The sequence below is a fragment of the Mytilus galloprovincialis genome, chromosome 8 (assembly GCF_965363235.1).
Source record: "Mytilus galloprovincialis chromosome 8, xbMytGall1.hap1.1, whole genome shotgun sequence".
Taxonomy (NCBI): Eukaryota; Metazoa; Mollusca; class Bivalvia; order Mytilida; family Mytilidae; genus Mytilus; species Mytilus galloprovincialis.
The window spans coordinates 11,626,896-11,645,503 of NC_134845.1; the positions used below are offsets into that span (position 1 = coordinate 11,626,896).

General features: G+C 31.9%; 2 protein-coding genes and 1 long non-coding RNA gene across 3 annotated transcripts; all 3 read left to right on the forward strand.

The window, feature by feature from the left end:
* Nucleotides 1–346: 346 nt before the first annotated feature.
* LOC143042963 (fucolectin-1-like) lies at nt 347–4,611 on the forward strand. Its single transcript, XM_076215466.1, has 2 exons — nt 347–482; nt 4,355–4,611. Exons 1-2 carry the CDS (start codon nt 419–421, stop codon nt 4,609–4,611), a joined length of 321 nt encoding a protein of 106 aa, XP_076071581.1. The 5' UTR covers nt 347–418.
* A 294-nt stretch (nt 4,612–4,905) lies between these two features.
* LOC143043112 (uncharacterized) lies at nt 4,906–11,363 on the forward strand. Its single transcript, XM_076215571.1, has 3 exons — nt 4,906–5,008; nt 6,708–7,019; nt 9,385–11,363. Exons 1-3 carry the CDS (start codon nt 4,984–4,986, stop codon nt 9,678–9,680), a joined length of 633 nt encoding a protein of 210 aa, XP_076071686.1. The 5' UTR covers nt 4,906–4,983; the 3' UTR covers nt 9,681–11,363.
* A 3,300-nt stretch (nt 11,364–14,663) lies between these two features.
* LOC143043113 (uncharacterized) lies at nt 14,664–15,368 on the forward strand. Its single transcript, XR_012968200.1, has 2 exons — nt 14,664–14,726; nt 15,274–15,368. It is a non-coding gene; the product is annotated as an uncharacterized LOC143043113 (long non-coding RNA).
* Nucleotides 15,369–18,608: the final 3,240 nt, after the last annotated feature.

An 18,608-nucleotide genomic window follows, 5' to 3' on the forward strand; every position in this document is an offset into this window, starting at 1 on the left:
AACTTGCAATATCTAAAAAAAATGTATTGATTTACAATATATACCTTTGAATTGCATTCCAGCACGTTAGGAAAAATCTTTTTTTCAAAGTCTTAATGACCAATTCGTTCATTTAAAAGAGGAATTTTTCATTCAAAGGGGATTTTGTCATACCTTTGCTTACTCCGTTAACTATAAATGGTATATTATTATGACGTATTGGTTTTATTCGTATCATAGCACTATTTAATGACTTTTAATGCACAGCTGCAACCCACGTGTAATGTTAAGGATGGTATCGATTTATTGTCGAGGTATTGAAAGAGAACCAATGCACTGATACTTACAGCTCAAAACGCATAAGCGTGCAACATTTACATAAATTAAAACTTAAAAAAATAGACGAAGGACTGACGAAGGACTGCAAAGTGAAAGTGCTATGGAGGGCAAATTTATGTTCTTTGTGGCTATATCAATACAATTTCATATACTATTAACGCTAGGTAAGAAAAAACTTAATATTGTTTATGGAAAATTTTATCGATAAAAATCAAATACTCTACCAGTTAATATTTTTTTGTAATATATATTTTTATTATTTTCATATCATTCTCAAGTCTCATCTACAAGTAAAGACGTACAAATAATAATTTCGTAATAACTCATAAATATATGGTTAACAATAATTGTTATAAATTATACAATACTAAGTCAATGATACAGTAAATCTTCATTGAGCTCTATTTCTTAATAATATTATCAATATTTGATCATTTTTCTTTTATTGTTTTGCTTTATTGTCGGAGCACAAACTCATAGAGACCATGTCAATCCTATAATGATATCTAAACCATTATATTGCTTCATCAACATATGGACTGTAATTCTTATTCTACATAAGTAAACATATCCTTTCAATATGAAAATACATGTATTAAAGAATATCGTTAAATACATGATATTTTACACCCAAGATTATACTTGATAAGGTTGGATTAAAACTTATTTTACATACCGTTCCCAACTTTTAAAAAAATTTAAGCCAGAATGGTCTAACATATTTACATTCAAAAAAGATATATGTATATATATATATATATATATATATATATATATATATATATATATATATATATATATATATATATATATATATATATATATATATATATATATATATATATATATATATATATATATATATGTTTCTTTAGGTTCTGTAAAAAAAAGTACACAATTCTGTTTCACTATATTTACATTTCATAAGTAAAGTATTTATTCCTAGAATTCTATGGAGTAATCTGTATTTAAATGGCCTTAATGTGGGATCTTCGGTTATCATTAAAAAAGACTGAAAAAGAAACTCCATTCTGCGTTCACGATATCTATTACAAATTCTATTTTCCATTCCTCTTGTTTACGAGATGGGGTTCCCTTTATTTTATCTAGAAATATTGTATAAACATGTTTTGATACTTTATCCACTGTTTCAATGGCGGTTACAATTTCGTGACCGACAGCAGTTAGTTTGAAAAATACTTGTGAATGAATAGCATGTTTCCACTCCTTTGGAAGTGCTAAGACTAGTCCATAGAACTGTAGGAAAGTTGTTTTTATATTATAATTTCTAATAAATTCATCAGAATTTCTATTTTCCTTAAAGAGATCATTTATGAAAAATATATTATTCTTTATTCAATTATTATAAAAAGCTGTCTTCCATCAATCATACTATTTTCATTCAAAAAAAATGGTTGAGACAGGATGTCACTTTGGGCTGTGGTCAGAGGTTCACACAGAGATGCCCATGACGAAATTACATTTTGCCAAAAGGGGTTATATTCTTTTTTAATTTTATTGAGTACTTATTTTGTTAATTGTAAGATATTTTCTCCGCCATTCATTTCAAGATGATCTGCCAATAACACCTTCCGTGATGAATAATTTGTGGGTTTAAAACTGTTTAATCCAGGATAGCTTAAGTGATTTTATAAAGGATTCAATATCGGGCCTTTTTATACCCCCATCCTCTTAATTGGAGATAAGTAGATTTCTTTAAATTTTGTCCCCTTTACCATCCAAAACAAATCTATATAGCATAGCTTGTATCTGTTTTAATATATCTTGGGATGGATCAGGTTAAACAGTAAAACATCGAATTAGAATTTGTAGGGCAAGAGTTTTCACAACTACAATTTTCCATATATAGCAATATTTCTAAATGACCAATCACTTAAGAAACTTTTAACTTTTTGATTTTTTTCTAAATAATTATCAGTACATATATCATATTTTGACAAACAATACTGTTACCAGTTATTGTTAGGTTGTATACAATTGAATCAGCTTTTTTGTTTGTTGTACATACATGTACACGTCAAATGGTAGAAATGCATGTTTCATACAGAGCACTTGATCTTAAAGTGTTTACCTTGGTAACCTTGTTTTCGTGATTATTAACAAAAGGTTGTAAGGTATGGAGATTTTACATATTAGCTTCTGTTTCAATTCAAATATGGGTCATTTTCAGGTTTAAAAAAGTATGGCAATTATTACAAGCAATTGCGGTTAATTTGTTGTTGCTACTTGTATTTCTGAATACATATTACACTTTTAATTGTGATGTATTAAAAACTTCACTGGAACATGTGCTAGTTTTTAAAAGCGTAAGAACAAGAACAATGACCAGGGCCGAAATATGTTTTATTTTCATTAATGGATAATTGTGTTAATGTCAGATGTATGTTTGATATCCAATATTAAATTCATTCAAAACTTTCATGATCGTGTGGTGAACTGGAGAAAATGAAGAACCAATATCTCGTTTTATTTGTTGTATTTGTTATCTGATATCTGATGTACGCCTTTACATATGTTTAAAATGTTGATTTATCATTTTACAATCATTCGACAGTAGAGTTCGGGTTGCTCCATCTTTAGTATTTCTATGTTGTGTTTTGTCTTTTATATGATTTCTTCCTTTTTTTTTGCCCACGTCGTTGTCAATTTATTTTCGTCTTATAAGTTTGATTGACCGTTTGGTCTTATTTTGTAATCTGAGGAAAGAAAAGTGTATTTTTCGTAATCTAGGCTTATACTTAATATATTAAATTTAAATCCTAGTTAAAAAAAACGACAAATGTAATGGTCCATTCTGTTACCCAACTTGACCTCCTGTTTTTTTTTTTATTTTACTTTAATATTTTCTTTTCTCGTCTCTTTCATGATTCAACTATGGAATATGTGTAACTATAAATTGATTAAAGGATCAAATGAATAACAATAGGTGCAAATCTCCTCTTATCAACAATATAAAATACATTTTAGTTATCAAAGGTACCAGGATTATAATTAAATAGGCTAGACGTGCGTTTGTCCACATTAAACTCATTAGTGACGCTCATATCAAACCAGTTAAAAAGGCAAACACTTACAAAGTTGAAGAGCATTGAGGACCCAAAATTCCAAAGAAAATGAGCAAGATACGGCTAAGGTAATCTACGCCTGGGATAAGAAAATCCTTAGATTTTCGAAAAATTCAAAGTTTTGTAAACAGAAAATTTATAAAAATTTTGATCAGGATTTTTTAAGTTTTTAAACGCTGCCATGAAACAGAATATGAGTTATCTTTTCTAAGGTGTTGACAATTTTTACGCATTTGACTGTGATTTTGCGTTTTAACTTATATTACATATCCGGTAAATAGTCTACTTCGGTAAGTCATGTTTGTGAAAAGGGAAAAGGTATTGTAGCTACGACATAAGGAACATATCCGATATCATCTGTGAAACGGTTTTTCCATAACAGTCAACTCGTGATTTACGAAGGGATGTTTTCAACTTCACCCTTTGGAACTCTTGGTTTAATAGCTTCCTAGCTTGTGATTAGCAATCCTCTATCAAGGAAATCATAATAGGACATACAAGCCTGGGAATATTGTATCAATTGGGAGATATATACTCTGTATGCAGGCGCTGCTACATGTTGTCAAATACGAGTATAATTGAAGTACATTAAAATCAAATAATAACTGAAAAATGCCTGCGAAATCGTGGTACAATTGGACAAGTGTTGAAACAAATTATTTCTAAATTTCGCGGGTTGTATTTCGACTGAGTATGCGAGAAAACATATAAGAGTACGAAATGAGTTGATAACCGTCTGCGAATTTGGATATTGTTGTACAGTAGATTGCTACTAAGACAAAACTATGCAGTACAAACACTACAGTTTTACATCAAATCACAAATATTTCCCACTTCATGTGGTTTTAGAGTAGTTGAGGCTCAATCAAATCGGTCGTCTCCTTTAGTGATATTGATACTGAAGAACAAATGCATTTTGAATTTAGAATTATCTTTTTTTTCTATTTTAGGACAAACCAATTTAGCACTAAACAAAGAATGCAGACAGAGTTCTCAACTCTTTTCCAATAGTAAATTTTCACCGGGAGTCGCTGTTGATGGCGACACACAACAAAAAATGAATCAAGAAGCTTCATGTAGTCACACAGAGCACTATGAACCATTTAACTGGTGGACAGTTGACCTAGGACAACACTATACAGTAGATACAATCACTATATACAACCGTGCGGATCCATGTTGTGGTAAAGTTTTACGTTTTACATAGTCATGTATATTCCAGATAATGATATATACATATTGATACTGTCCGGCCAGATTAAGGAGTCCGACGTAACATTGCTCTTTCAAGAAAATAAAATAAAACACGTCTACTAACACATTAGTAAAATTAAAATAATACAAGGTCGCCACGCAGTCGCTTTTAATTAACCGATTTGATTGCTAGCAGGAAGATAATAATTGATATCAACCCAAGCTGCATAAATCTGTGTCAAACAAGTTTAGTTTCAACATATGTTATCATATAGATAAACAATATGATAAGATAAAAGTAATAACACCACACACAATTCTCTCCAAAATCATTCAATATACAAAATTTAAAGATGGCGGCAATTGTATATAAATTAAGCACATTATGAAAACTATATACAATAAATATGGTAAGTTTAAACAGTAACAGTTGGAGACGGCTTCAATTTAAGATACAGCAATATTAATCAAAGAATCGTTTTGTAAGATGTATATAACTATGTATATTTCTGAAAAATAGTGTGATTTGTTCAACATAAATTCCGTCTGTTCTAAATAAAATTTGGTCTTTGGAAATATTAACTGAGTGTATTCAAAGATATGATTTCTAAAATTAATGCAGAGTGAATAAATCCAATCCTCTAAACGACACTAACCTTTGAAGGACCACAAAAAACACCAATGCCTTGAGTACAGGCGCTCTAGACATAACCAAACGGGTTAGATGAAATGTACATATATTAGCATTTATTTAGTTTTTATGCGATAAGTCGATAAAAACGGTAAACAGAATTTATAAATCAAAATCAATAATTAAAATAGACTAGATTTCACATCAAATATTATTCCATGTCTGTTTAAAAATGTCATTTGAGCTTAAGTGCCTTTAAGAAAAACTTTGACCATTAAGTTCTATCTAGAGCGCATAGCGCATGTATTCAATGAAACATGTGTGTAGTTTGTTTTTGATTGTCTTATGTCTTATAAGAAGGAAAAAAGATACCGGGATAATCAAACTCATAAAACAAAAATAAACTGACAACGCCATGGCTAAAAATGAAAAGGACAAACAGACAAACAATCGTTCACATGACACAACATAGAAAACTAAAGCATAAACAACACGAACCCCTCCAACAAACTAGGGGTGATCTCATGTGCCCCGGAAGGGGAAGCAGATCCTTCTCCATATGTGGCACCCGTCGTGTTGTTTATGAGATAACAAATCCGGTAAATAGTATAATTCGGTAGGTCTCATTCATGAAAAGGAAGAGGATTGTAGTTACGACGTAAGGAACATATCCGATATCAATTGGCTCCAGTTATTTTATAACGGTCAACCAACTCGTGATAGCGTCCGTAAAATTTACGAAGAGTTGATTTCAACTTCACCATTTGGAACTCTCGATTTAATAGCTTCCTCGTGAGCAAAAAACCTCTATCAAGAAAATCATGATAGGAAATGTAAGCACGGGAATATCGTATCATTTGGGAGATGTATATACCATATGCAGGTGCTGGTGGAATGTTGCTACTTATAAATGGAAAGTTCACAAAGCTGAACTCATCTTTTTTGTCGTAATGTTTTGTTTTCAATCGACCCTCAGTGTCAATTTCTAGATGTAAGTCAAGATGAGAGGCCGATATCTTAAGTCTGTTGCTTCAGCATATTCTTCCCCTTCAAATTAGCCACCTTACTGCCCTTTAAACAATACAATTTACTATGGAAATAGGTTGTGTACTAAAACTATTGTTAGGTTCATACATTCCCTAATTTTAGATGGTATTCAACACTTTCTTACAACAAATCTGTTTTTTTGCAAATCATTTAGAAGTGACAAATCAAGGTACAAAACAAATACTGAGAAACCTCTTAATGATGCAAGATCACATGCACAGACATGGTAGGCGTCTTCTGCAATACATACATAATCAAGTAATGTATATAACTTGAACGTACACCTTGAAGAAGATTCTTCACCCCTTTTTTTCTATATGTTTTTCTATTTATTTCTTAAAGCGCCTATCATAACATAGAATGAGGTCATTATTTAACCCGGGTTAGAGATTAATCAATTCTAATAGAGTTAGCTTGATTGAACATTATAGATGACCGGCTCGCTGATTATGATGTATTAGTTTACAATCCAGTTATTTCTACTTGGGAGGACTACAACAAAAGTACACCTGACATTTGCTATCATCATGATGGAATATCTCCACTCGTCATAAACATAACTTGTCCAACTGGTACTACAGGAAGATTTGTTCAGATTTACAAACAAAACGGTGTAGATTTCAATATTACGGAACATCCATTGACGTTGTGTGAAGTGGAAGTGTATGGTCCAAGGAACTTGACGGATCCAGCAGATACAGTGATTGAAACAACAACCGGAAATATCCTTAGTACGGATGAAAGTAAGTAGAATAAGAGTAAATGTTTTTTGAGGCAAAAATGGCACACTCCTACAAAAAATATATCAAAGTTACCCCCCTCCCCCCCGTGGATAAACTAGACCCAAAACTTAGACTATACAGTAGTCATAGTAAAATTATGTTGGTCGTGGTTATAATAACGTAAAACGGACGTGACATATTCAAATTTCAAACTATTTACTTACATTAGAATAATAATATCAGCAAACAAATACTTAATACACCAATCAAATAGGACCATGTTTCCGTTACGACCTCAGTAAATAGGAAAAAATGAGGTGTTAGTAAGATCGCAGCGGTCGTGGTTGCAAAAACGTAGTAAGGACGTGCAATGGTCTTTATGATTGTTGAGGTTCACAACCCACTTTAAACATGCTCAAAGCATTCGTAGTGCATTTTAGGCCGATATAAGTCACAGCAGAAGCATACGAAGGTCATAATAAATATGTAGTTAGATCGGAATGAACACAGAATCTAATAGAAAATACTATCCCAATTAAATGACGTCTTCACAACGCTTCTATTATGATATTACTATGCGTATTCATTATAATACAACGAGTAGGACAATACTACTATGTATTTACTCATTTGAATTGTTTTTTGTATCTATAAAGGACGAATGTTAAATCCCGATGATTCATATGGACCCCTTTGCCTCAATTCAAATGGATTTTCGTCATTAACATTCATTTGGGAAAACTACAACCCCCCCCCCCCCCCAAAAAAAAAAAAAAACAAAAAAAACAAAAAACAACCACAACATTAATAAATAAAATACGTTGACATTTTTGCTTCTATTATTTTTATCTCTCGATGACCATTTTAATTTTCAATGACACAGTAGCAAAAGCGTAGCATAGCATTATAAAAATTGAAATCAATATCTGCATATACTTTTTACATATCCAAGTCTTACTGTTGTCTTGCCATGTTCTTAAAAAAGGAAACCGTGGCCGCCTCAATAGGCACGCATCATAAACTATATCAATGCTTAACGAATTATTTACCAGTTTATAATTAACATTTTAAAAAAAGATACGTATAATTCTATGTAAACAATGTAAAAATTCATTTCGATTTGGATTCAAGAAATGTCAAAGTCCCAAAGGCAACGAATTTGTCTTTTTGTAAGACTTCCTCGTTCTTCGCCAATACTAACTACAACAGACTGCGCAAAGTTTTCTAATAAAACCAAAGCAAACACATATCTTAAAACTAGACGGGACACTTACCGCATGTTACTTCGAAAAACCTATTTACCATACAAACAAAAAACAACTGATAACCATTTCAAACTACGAAGATTTAGATTTTCTTCCTGGTTTTGAAAGAAAGATTCTTTTTTTAAGACAGAACGCGGCTGTCAAAGGTAGTACTTATTTTTCTTTCTTTGTAATCGTAAAGTTACGTTACGTTTCCGTTACGTTTCGATCACCTTTGTGAAACGCTCGTAGGTTAAATCTCACGCTCAACGTAAGTTTAATCGTAAACGTAAATCGTACGATTGTTTGTGAAACGCTAGACAGAATTCTAACTGCTCATTAAAATTATCATGCAAAACTCCCGGAAATGTAGAGCTATAACATTTCCATATGTTTAGATAAAACTATTCAGGAAAAATGCATTAATTAAGAAGCTGAAAGGTTTTGATTAATTAATTCGGGTTAACACCCTCTTTCCCCCAGAACATTCGAAGTTTGTACTAATATTTTAGATTCGAAGGAATTAGGGCTTATTCTGATATGTGCTGTTAATTTGCCGTCTCATCGACTCATAGCTCACATTTCCTTTAATGCGTATAAGAACTCAACACGTAAAGCAATATCAGCCCCTTGCGCTTCTCCGCCAAATTGATATAAGAAGATGTGGTATGAGTGCCATTAAGACATCGCTCCATCCAAGTCACAATTTGTAAAATTCAACCAGTGTACGTCAAATTACGGTCTTCAACAGGGGACCTTGGCTCACACCGAACAGCAAGCTATAAAAAGCTAAAAATGATTAATAAAAAAAACATTCAAATTGGAAAACCAACGATCTTAATTATATAAAATAAGAAATGAGAAACACGTATGAACCACATGCACAAACGAGAAACACGTATAAACAATATCAACAAACGACAACTACTGAATATTAGATCATTTCTGACTTAGAACATATGCAAACAAATGCAGCGGGCTAGAACGTTTAAACAGGTACCAACCTTTGCCCTTAGTGTAAACTTGAATTTCTTTTTTTTTTCAAAAACCGTCAAAGTCAAATAAATTTACTGTACAAAGAATGCTTTGTTTTGTAACTTATCATACAATAATGCAAATACAACTTTTTATGTTTTGTCAAGGTATCTGTCAGTGCCCTTGTGATAGTTCGACATTTGCCTGGTCTTCTAATTATACAAAAGAGGAGTTACAGATTATCATGTCAGAAGAGTTGGAGGATCTTAAAAGAGAACTAAGAGTGCGAAGGTCAATTCTCACCTCATCACTGAGAAAGTTAAACAGCGCTGGAGATAACAGAACATCATCCAAAAGTATCGGGATAGCGGCGGCAATGTTCCTGATTATTGTAGTCTGCCTTATTATATTACTCGACCTTATAAAACTTAAAAATATAAAGGTCAAACGCAAAACGTTTTAAAACGAAATTCCACAACATATAAACTAGCAAACAAATTAATCAACAGGGAACAGGTGAACACATGAGAAAACGTTTTGTTATATAATCTCAGCAGAATGAAACAAAATGTAGATTTGCATGCTAGTGGGATTAGAAGAAGGTGTGGTATTCATACAAATGAGACAACCTTCACAGTAGATCAAAATAATGACACTAAAATTAACAAAAAAAGTTTATCCCGTAGACTTCAACAATGAGAATGGTCCATTCCGCATTCTAAGCTTTAAAAAGCCCCACAATGACAGATGTAAAACAATTTAAACGAGAAAAATGACGGCCTTATATATTTTTGTACAAATTAATGAACGAGAAGCAAATATGTAACAAACCACAATCGCAAACCACTGAATTACAGGACCCTGACTTGCAACTGGCACATACAGAATGTTTAGGAGTTAAACATATTTGCCCCCCCCCCATCTACCCCGCCCACAACACAAAATCAAACTCTACAAAACAATAAAAGAATAATAAATATTATATACAGTCACAATCACATTTCTTTGGAAAAAAATATCACTAGTACATGTATCTATATTTTGTAATCCTCGACAGATTTGTATCAGATCTGAAAGCGTCCTTCTGCATATTTGTACATTGTAATTCACCAAAACTAATACCACTATTTTGAAGTCGAAAACTAAAGATCAATTGTTACAAAATAACTGCTTCAGCTAGTACATGTAATTGGACATAACCATTTGCAGAAATATGATATACAATAAAATTGCATACTAAAAGTTTTCAAATCACATGTAATCATATGAGACGTTCCTGTTTAGCAAGAAATGCTCGAACTCCCGGTTTCTTTCATATTCTTGACGATCTTGATTTGTTGTTCATTGGAATAATTATATTCCCTATCCATATACATTGTCCTAGTGTTTATCTTTTTAACATGACAATCTCAAATTATTCCATTCAATCGCTCTTATCTGTTTCAACGTGTTTTTTTTACTAATTCGTTTGATTTTGTGCTTTATCAGCACAGAACACTTTTAAACTAATTAACAAATAAACTTAGCATTGTTTCTGATACGCAATCAAATATTTTTAACTTTATCGTAAACCAAAGTGACAAATGAAGACTGTAAACATGCTCATATCTGGAACTCTCTCGTCTGGTAGTAAAACCCTTACTAACGTTCGGCGTCCTGCTTGAATGGATAAGATGTAAATACGCAGCTGCCGAAAATCAGAGTTTGTATTTTATTTTTCATAATGTCCATATGCACTATTTAAAGTGATTTGTGTAAAATAGAACCCTCTTTGATGTTGTATATTTTAAAGACATTAAACCTATCAAACGCGTTAACTTTAGTACGATGGTTGTATTTACAGTTTGCTGATGATTAAAATAATACGTAGTGCCTATATTACTCTATCACGTTTTTGTTACTAGGATATGTTTTTTTTTTCTATTTTATGTTGTCTGAGGTAATTTATATTGAACTTATCTTTCTCTATTTTTGATAAAAGAGAAGTCTGATGCGTTTAGTGTTTATTGCATGTTTGGTTGTGTACATACGGAAAAGAGATGCATACACATTATTTACATAACGACAATATGTTCGTTCAGTTCAAATGTATTTTACATTAGGACTTTTCAGTTGGTTTTAGTATGATTAAAAAATGGATAACTCAGTTTGAACTTTTTATACATCACTCATTTAAAATGCATCATATATCCGATACTATCACGAAGAGTAGCAAATGTTGATGTTATAGCGACTCTATTTATTGCACATGTTTTGTGTGATTGGCTCCAATTTGACAATACACCCTAATGTGCGCCTTCCGTTTGTTTGTGTGGGATGTATTAAAAGGCAACAAGGATTGATTAGAAATTGCATATTAATTTTAATACTGCACTATTGATATTTCAAATTATTTCTGAATGAATATAAAATCCAGTTTACAGTTAATTGGACTCAACACTTATGTAGAAATCATCCTGGTGCTGAAATCTTCATCGATTACAATTTATATACCTTGTTTTTGAAGTCACTATGAAATAGCAATTTAGTGAACTAGTGCCGATGAAAATAAAAAAGTTTATCTACTTTAAAGCATGGTTGGTAGTTTGAGCAAAAACTATTTATCAAGAAAAGTTCTTATATAAAGTATTATCCGCCATATTAGATAAACTCATCATAGTTGCAAGAACGAAAATTGAACGCCAGACGTGCGTTTTGTTTACAATCCTCTCTAGTGACGATCGAATTAAATTGTTAAAGAGACCGAATAAAGAAACTGAAGAGCAGTGATTGAATATGGACGATTAAGTTCCCAAACACAAGGTTAGTATATGATCAAGAAATCGAGCATTCTAGATAATATCATAGATAGGTCGATTAAATTTGCAATCGATGTACTTTCAAATATTGCCTATAAGTGACGTCATAGACTGATATAATCATTGGTTTGACCTCTCGACGTTGAAAGACATAATATAACATACATATCTTGGATAAATGACAAGTTTACTAAAAAAAAACTTATGTAGATGTAAGCAACTAAAAGGTCTTCGTACGACTTTCAATAATGAGCTAATCCCAAACAACATAGCACGATATCAATTGTAAATTAATCTAAATAAGAAAATCAAAAGTCTTTTAAAAAAAAAATCCCTTTGAGTGATTAAGTACAACCAATAATTTCATTGACACTTATACATTTACGATTTTATCTGGAGACATCTAAGTATAAGCTGGATGTGAATATCAAAGAGTATACATAAAGATAAAACACATTGCTTCCGGATTAGATAGGACTTTAATGTTTTTATCAGAAACGTATAAGCATAATATTATCAATCACCATTTAATGCTAGAAAAATCTATTTTTATATCAGACTGCTCTGTTTTACCAGGTACACAATGCATTTTCGTAGAGTTGCTTATTTAGATTTCGAATGGCGGTACATTTGCATCGTTAACAATTTGAAAACAAATGAAATGAAGTACAGCATGGTTAATAAATCAAATCTTATCTGGGCTTCGATTCTTAATTTGCTCCAGGCTGATAATATTTCAAAATAAAAGTTAGTTTGTTTATGTCGTTTGCGTTCATTAATTTACATCTATATCTATATTTGATAAACAGCTCTTGACAATTTATGATATGTGTATTCTTCTACAAGTGGCAAATATTAAAAGCACAACAAAATGGTAATGTGTTTTGTACGAACTGTTACAAATGACAGAGGTTTCGCACAAAGGCTGTAGTTGCACTCATTAAAAATTTTTACAGAACATACAGCATAGTGCCATAAATGAGTCAACTTTTTTAATGGCGATTGGTGATGATTTTTGTTGTCCGACTTTTAAGAACGTCATTATCGATGTTGTGTAACGTAAAATCAATAACATGTGTTCAAAGGGGAATTACTCGAAATAAACTTTGTAAATACGGATTTTTAAACCGGAATCGTAGCGAAGTTTAGCCATTGTTGATATCAACAAAAATGGCGAAGCACGGGAAAGAATTGTCAAACGACACCAAAAAGGCTATCATAAGTTTAATTGAAAGTGGTCATCGAGCAAGTAGTGTTGCAAAAAGCTTAGGAATAGCTAAATCCACAATTTCCAGGCTTTTGAAACGTTGGCGGATACGTGGAAATACCGAAAATGTTCCTCGAAGCGGAAGGAGAAAAACTGTCACCAAACGGGCAGAAAACACTCTGTCACAGATTGTGAAAACATCTCGCCGTTCAACCCTAAAGGATATCACCAAGAAATTTAACACTCGCACACCTGTTAAAGTGTCTAGACGAACTGTTCAACGAAAATTGCATGAACTAGGGTACACCAGACGATCTGTTAGGAAGAAAATTGTCATCAGGGTTGTTAATCAAAAGAAAAGAGTAGTTTATTGCAGGAGTAAACTTCATTGGACTGTGAACAATCAGTGGAAAAAAGTTATATTTACAGATGTGATGATGATGGTGATCAAACCTGACGGAACACTTAAAGTTTGGAGGAAGTCAAATTGGAGACCTGAATGTCTGGGATATGTTGCACAGCGACCGTCCACCAATCTTAAAATTATGGTCTGGGGATGTATGACATATTATGGAGTTGGTACTTTAGCTACGATAAATGGTAATATGAACTCTGTCAATTATATAGAAACACTGGACGATAATTTATGGCAAGTTGTAACCAAACATTATGGCAATGAACCTTATCTTTTTCAAGATGATAATGCACCCTGTCATCGGTCAAGGGTTGTAGAAAAATGGAAAAGGTTAAACCAGATACCGCAACTTACCTGGCCTGCACAATCACCAGACTTGAGCCCAATCGAAAATGTATGGCTTCTGATGAAGAATAAAATAAAAAAAAGACTTTATCTGGTTCGTAACGTTGAAGACCTGAAGTCTGAATTACTGCGTGCCTGGTTAGAAGTACCATTATTGTATATTCAGGGACTTTATTCAAGCCTACCACGTCGTTGCAGACAAGTTTTTGTTCAGAAGGGTGGCATAACAAAATATTATTTCATTTACTCATTTACGGCACTATGCTGTACATTATATAACTATATGCACATACGCAGGTAAGGTATAATTGCCAGTAAGATATCTATCCATCAAAGATTAAACAAAATGTGGATGTAAGTTATTATAAAACTTTAAGAATAATAAAAACCCAATACAGAAATACAGACACAACCAAGTTAGGAACGGTGAACTGTTTTCAATTTCGATTATCAAATAAATAAGATATGTAAAAATATGTACTAGCAGAGGATATCACATATATGTCACCGTACGACCTTCGACAATGATAAAAATATTTACTGCTAATTTAAGAATATTTGTTTTCCTCTTTATTCATCTCAATTTTGTCTCAATGCTTTTTTTTTGTTGGGAAACGATTTGCTTAGTCTTTAGCTTTCTATGTTGTGCTTTGTGTTCTATTGTTCGTCTTATAGTTTTATATCAATATTTTTTTCAGGTGACGGCGTTGTGAACAGAATGGAATTTGCAACTTCCTACTAACAGTATGTATATTAGGGCGAGTCTTTTACCAATATTTGAATCTCGTGAATCGATTTGAAAAATGCAACTGAAGTTATTAACCAAAAACTGAGAGAATTGTATGAATTTAAAACGTATCGTGACCGTTTACGTCGATGGGTATGGGTTTTCTGATTTCGATGCACATGCATGGAAACATAATTGATGACCTGCCGAAATGATAAGTTTATCCTTCCAAAAATCAGTATCAGTATGTTCAAAGATTTATTAAACTGTGATGGCATTTCAGAAGGTAAAATCAAGTTCTATGTGATTGATTATATCTATTTAATAGTGAAATACTGGTGGTCATTACTAAATGTTAAATGAAATATCGATTACATTTTTTATAGCAATAACATGATTACAGAATGATACAAATTACTAAAGACATAAGTAATACTGTAAAAAATATCAATGAATTGCGTTGTGTTTGCCTTCGTGTTTTCTGTTTTAACTGGCCTAATTATTTTTCATTGTCACATAGACATCTTCTCACAATTGCCTGATAGCTGCGTTTTTTCTTTGCAGATTTTCACTCATCTTGGACACGACATTTTGATATACGTACCATCTGGAACTGAACCGCGTTAACTCAATTCATATGATTAAAAAATAAAACTGTTTTTATTTTTTTTCTTACTACTTGATTTTCATATGAAGTACTCGTTGCGCAAAAGTTATAAAATTGTATATACTAATCATCCAGAATATTCAGTTGTTATATTCCGCTTTTCGTCGATTGTTATGTGTACCTATATGTATATTACATGTAATAGGGTGAAATATTTTGACGAGCCTTCCTTTTAATGTGTCCCAGGTAGATATCTACAACCCGAATAGACCACAAATTGTGAAAATTGTCATATTCACTGCTTTAATCCTTATTTTGGATAATAATATTAAAGCGCAGGGTTAATCCAATCAGATACGTAAAAAAAGATTGCTTAATCGTACATCTTCAAAACAAAACCTAGTTCCAATCTAGTCATATTTGTTCAGGTTTGATTTATCATGAAAATGGTCAATCAATCATCATTGCTTGAAAGGTAAAAATTGAGCCATATTTGGGCCTTATCGAATCCACGCTTTCTGTTTTGTCAGGGCATTTTAAATATTGATACATGTATATTCTGAATTATTTTTGCTCAATTTTGTAGTCACGACGGTATCCATAGAGACTAACATAAATGTCAGGTAGTTTCGGATAGTTCTTTCATTTGAAATTATACCAGATCTGTTTAGTTTATTTGAAAACGCTAAAATTTGTTAGAAATCGTCAATTTTCGACGTCCACTCTAATAAGGAGTCGTAGATTTCAATTGTTAATGAGTTTTGCTAGAAATTGTATTGATGATAGTGTTTGCTATTTCTGTGTTTCTTAAATCTGTTATATTCCTCATTATGAGTTATTACATTTTATCAATAGGACTAGTATAACATTTAATAACCAGTAATGTGTTCTGTGTACTGTAAATTATTTTATTTTTTTATATAAAATGTTGAAATATTCAAAATACTTAAAAGTTATTTTAACACAATATTAAGATTACTTAAGACGTATCTAGCTCAACTTTTCAGAACTTTCGGCTTTATTGCTCTCCAAATTCGTATTTGATTTGGCATGCAACTGTTTTAATTTGGTCGCCATTGATGAGTCTTGTGGGTAAAACGGGCGTGTGGCGTAACCCTGTTATCTCTTATGATGTTTTTGAAAATTCATTATATCTAAATTTTTGATTCGGTCAAAATCTTGGTGCTGCTTGTGATGTCTTTTTGTTTTAGGTTCTATTTGGTCATACATCTCTTTAACTGTTTCGGTTCTTAAATATCCTTGGCTTTCAAATATTCTGCTTTTGGCGTTCTTGATGTAGATAAATCCTGATAAGTGCGTCAGACGCATTCATTTTTACAGCATTGGGTTCATACATTTGCTAAGTGAACCATCAGTCGCCAAATGTATCATCAGCTCAGTAGTCAGTACGTCGGTGCTGGTATAATTGATAACAAACCTTTATAGAAATGTCCGTTGATACATTTTGAAATTATAGGAAACTAAGATTTCAACTTCCGGAGGTAAAGTTGACATATGATTCATTCGGCTATTTGTTTATGTCCTTTTAGGTCATATAGCTCTTCAAACATTTCGATTCTTTTTCAATATAACGCGTTGTCTTTATTTCCTTGACATATAACGAAGATATCAAATCACGTTCTCAACAATTGTATTGGTTTTGTGTTGTATAATTGTTTAATCATGTCTTAGTAACCTAAAAATGTAGTGTATGCATTGTAGTAATAGATCAGTTTTTTTTTAAATTTAGTGACATTCTAAATAGGTTTCCTACTTTATACATGTTTACCTACACAATCATTCCAATCGTAAAATATGTCATTCAAAGACAACAATAAAATGTTTACATCACATTGTTCACACACCAATACTATCTTATTTGCACTATTATATTAAAAAAACTTTATTTAAGAATTAGTGTATACAATTCAAAAAACAGTTCAAGTTGTAATCAACGTTCAAAATCAACAGTGAGGGGAAAAGTCAAATGATTTGTCTGATAGACCATACACATGATACAGTTTTATAATATCCCTCCAAATAGAATTGGAAGCGATTTCGGATTTAAAGATTATGTCACTGCTTACATTTCAGTAAACAGGTTTTGTTTACAGTGTCTGTACATTTGATAAAATATATGCATGCCGTTGGTTATTTTTGGTTCGTAAAATAGAGGAATTTTTCAAACCAACTTGACCGTTTATCGAACATACTATAAAAAGGGGGGCTGCCACGATTGCCCGATTTATATTTTCTTTATAATATGTACCTTAGATAAATATAAAGTTCCGCCATATGTTGGCAGTTCTTTAAAATCTGTACGGTCTTTGTGAAATACGCTTTACACTGATTACTATGAAAAAGTGATTTTACAGGTCTGAAATCATTATAATAAATAGAATATAGTTATCAAAGGTACCAGGATTATAATTTAGTACTCCAAAAAATATGTCTAAAAATCAAATCACAAAAATACTGAACTCCGAGGAAAATTCAAAACAGAATCAAATGGCAAAATCAAATTATAAAACACATCAAACGAATGTACAACAACTGTCATATTCCTGACTTGGTACAGGCGTTTTCAAATGTAGAAAATGGTGGATTGAACCTGATTTTATAGCGCTAAACCTCTCCCGTATATGACAGTAGCATCAAATGCCATTATATTTACAACGATGTGTTAACAAAACAGACCTTATAGGTAAAAAAGTCACAATATGTGTATAGCAGTCATCATAGTGTCACAATCTCAATACAAACAAATATTTAACCAAAAAAAAAGCACAATTAACATCTATCAAATTTCAAAACCACATAGGAAGAAATATAACATAATTTTGTCGTTCGATGTTATTTTCAAAAACAACTATAATTTCACATGGGAAATGGTGGTATACAGGGTTAAAAAAATCAGAAGCATGTTAAAACTAATTTCTGAAACAGACCGATATTTCAAATTACCCAGAAGTTCTTTAGAAATTTTAAGAATCCACATATGGTTAATAGCACTACGCGAGTAAACAATTTTGTCGTTTAAAGTATTTTCAATTTATATTAGAACAATAACATAATTGATGGATCATTAAAAGTACATATTCACGTCATATGGACCAAAGAAACACACAAAGTCGCAAGTACAAAACACACCAGCAAAAATAAAAGTTAATACAAACACATTGACGGGATGAATACGTACCGAGCCACGTCAAATGGATATCACAGAAAACAGACCAAACAGTAAAAGTAATATCAATATTAGAACAAAGCCAAATAACAGAACAGTAGAACA

What these genes read in the sequence shown, in the direction of transcription:
- LOC143042963 (XM_076215466.1), top strand. Translation starts at nt 419, where the DNA reads ATGGAGGGCAAATTTATGTTCTTTGTGGCTATATCAATACAATTTCAT. An exon ending in TCATATACTATTAACGCTAG is followed by an intron (nt 483 to 4,354) that starts GTAAGAAAAAAC and finishes TTTCTATTTTAG; the next exon opens with GACAAACCAATTTAGCACTA.
- LOC143043112 (XM_076215571.1), top strand. Translation starts at nt 4,984, where the DNA reads ATGAAAACTATATACAATAAATATG. An exon ending in AACTATATACAATAAATATG is followed by an intron (nt 5,009 to 6,707) that starts GTAAGTTTAAAC and finishes TGAACATTATAG; the next exon opens with ATGACCGGCTCGCTGATTAT. An exon ending in TATCCTTAGTACGGATGAAA is followed by an intron (nt 7,020 to 9,384) that starts GTAAGTAGAATA and finishes TGTTTTGTCAAG; the next exon opens with GTATCTGTCAGTGCCCTTGT.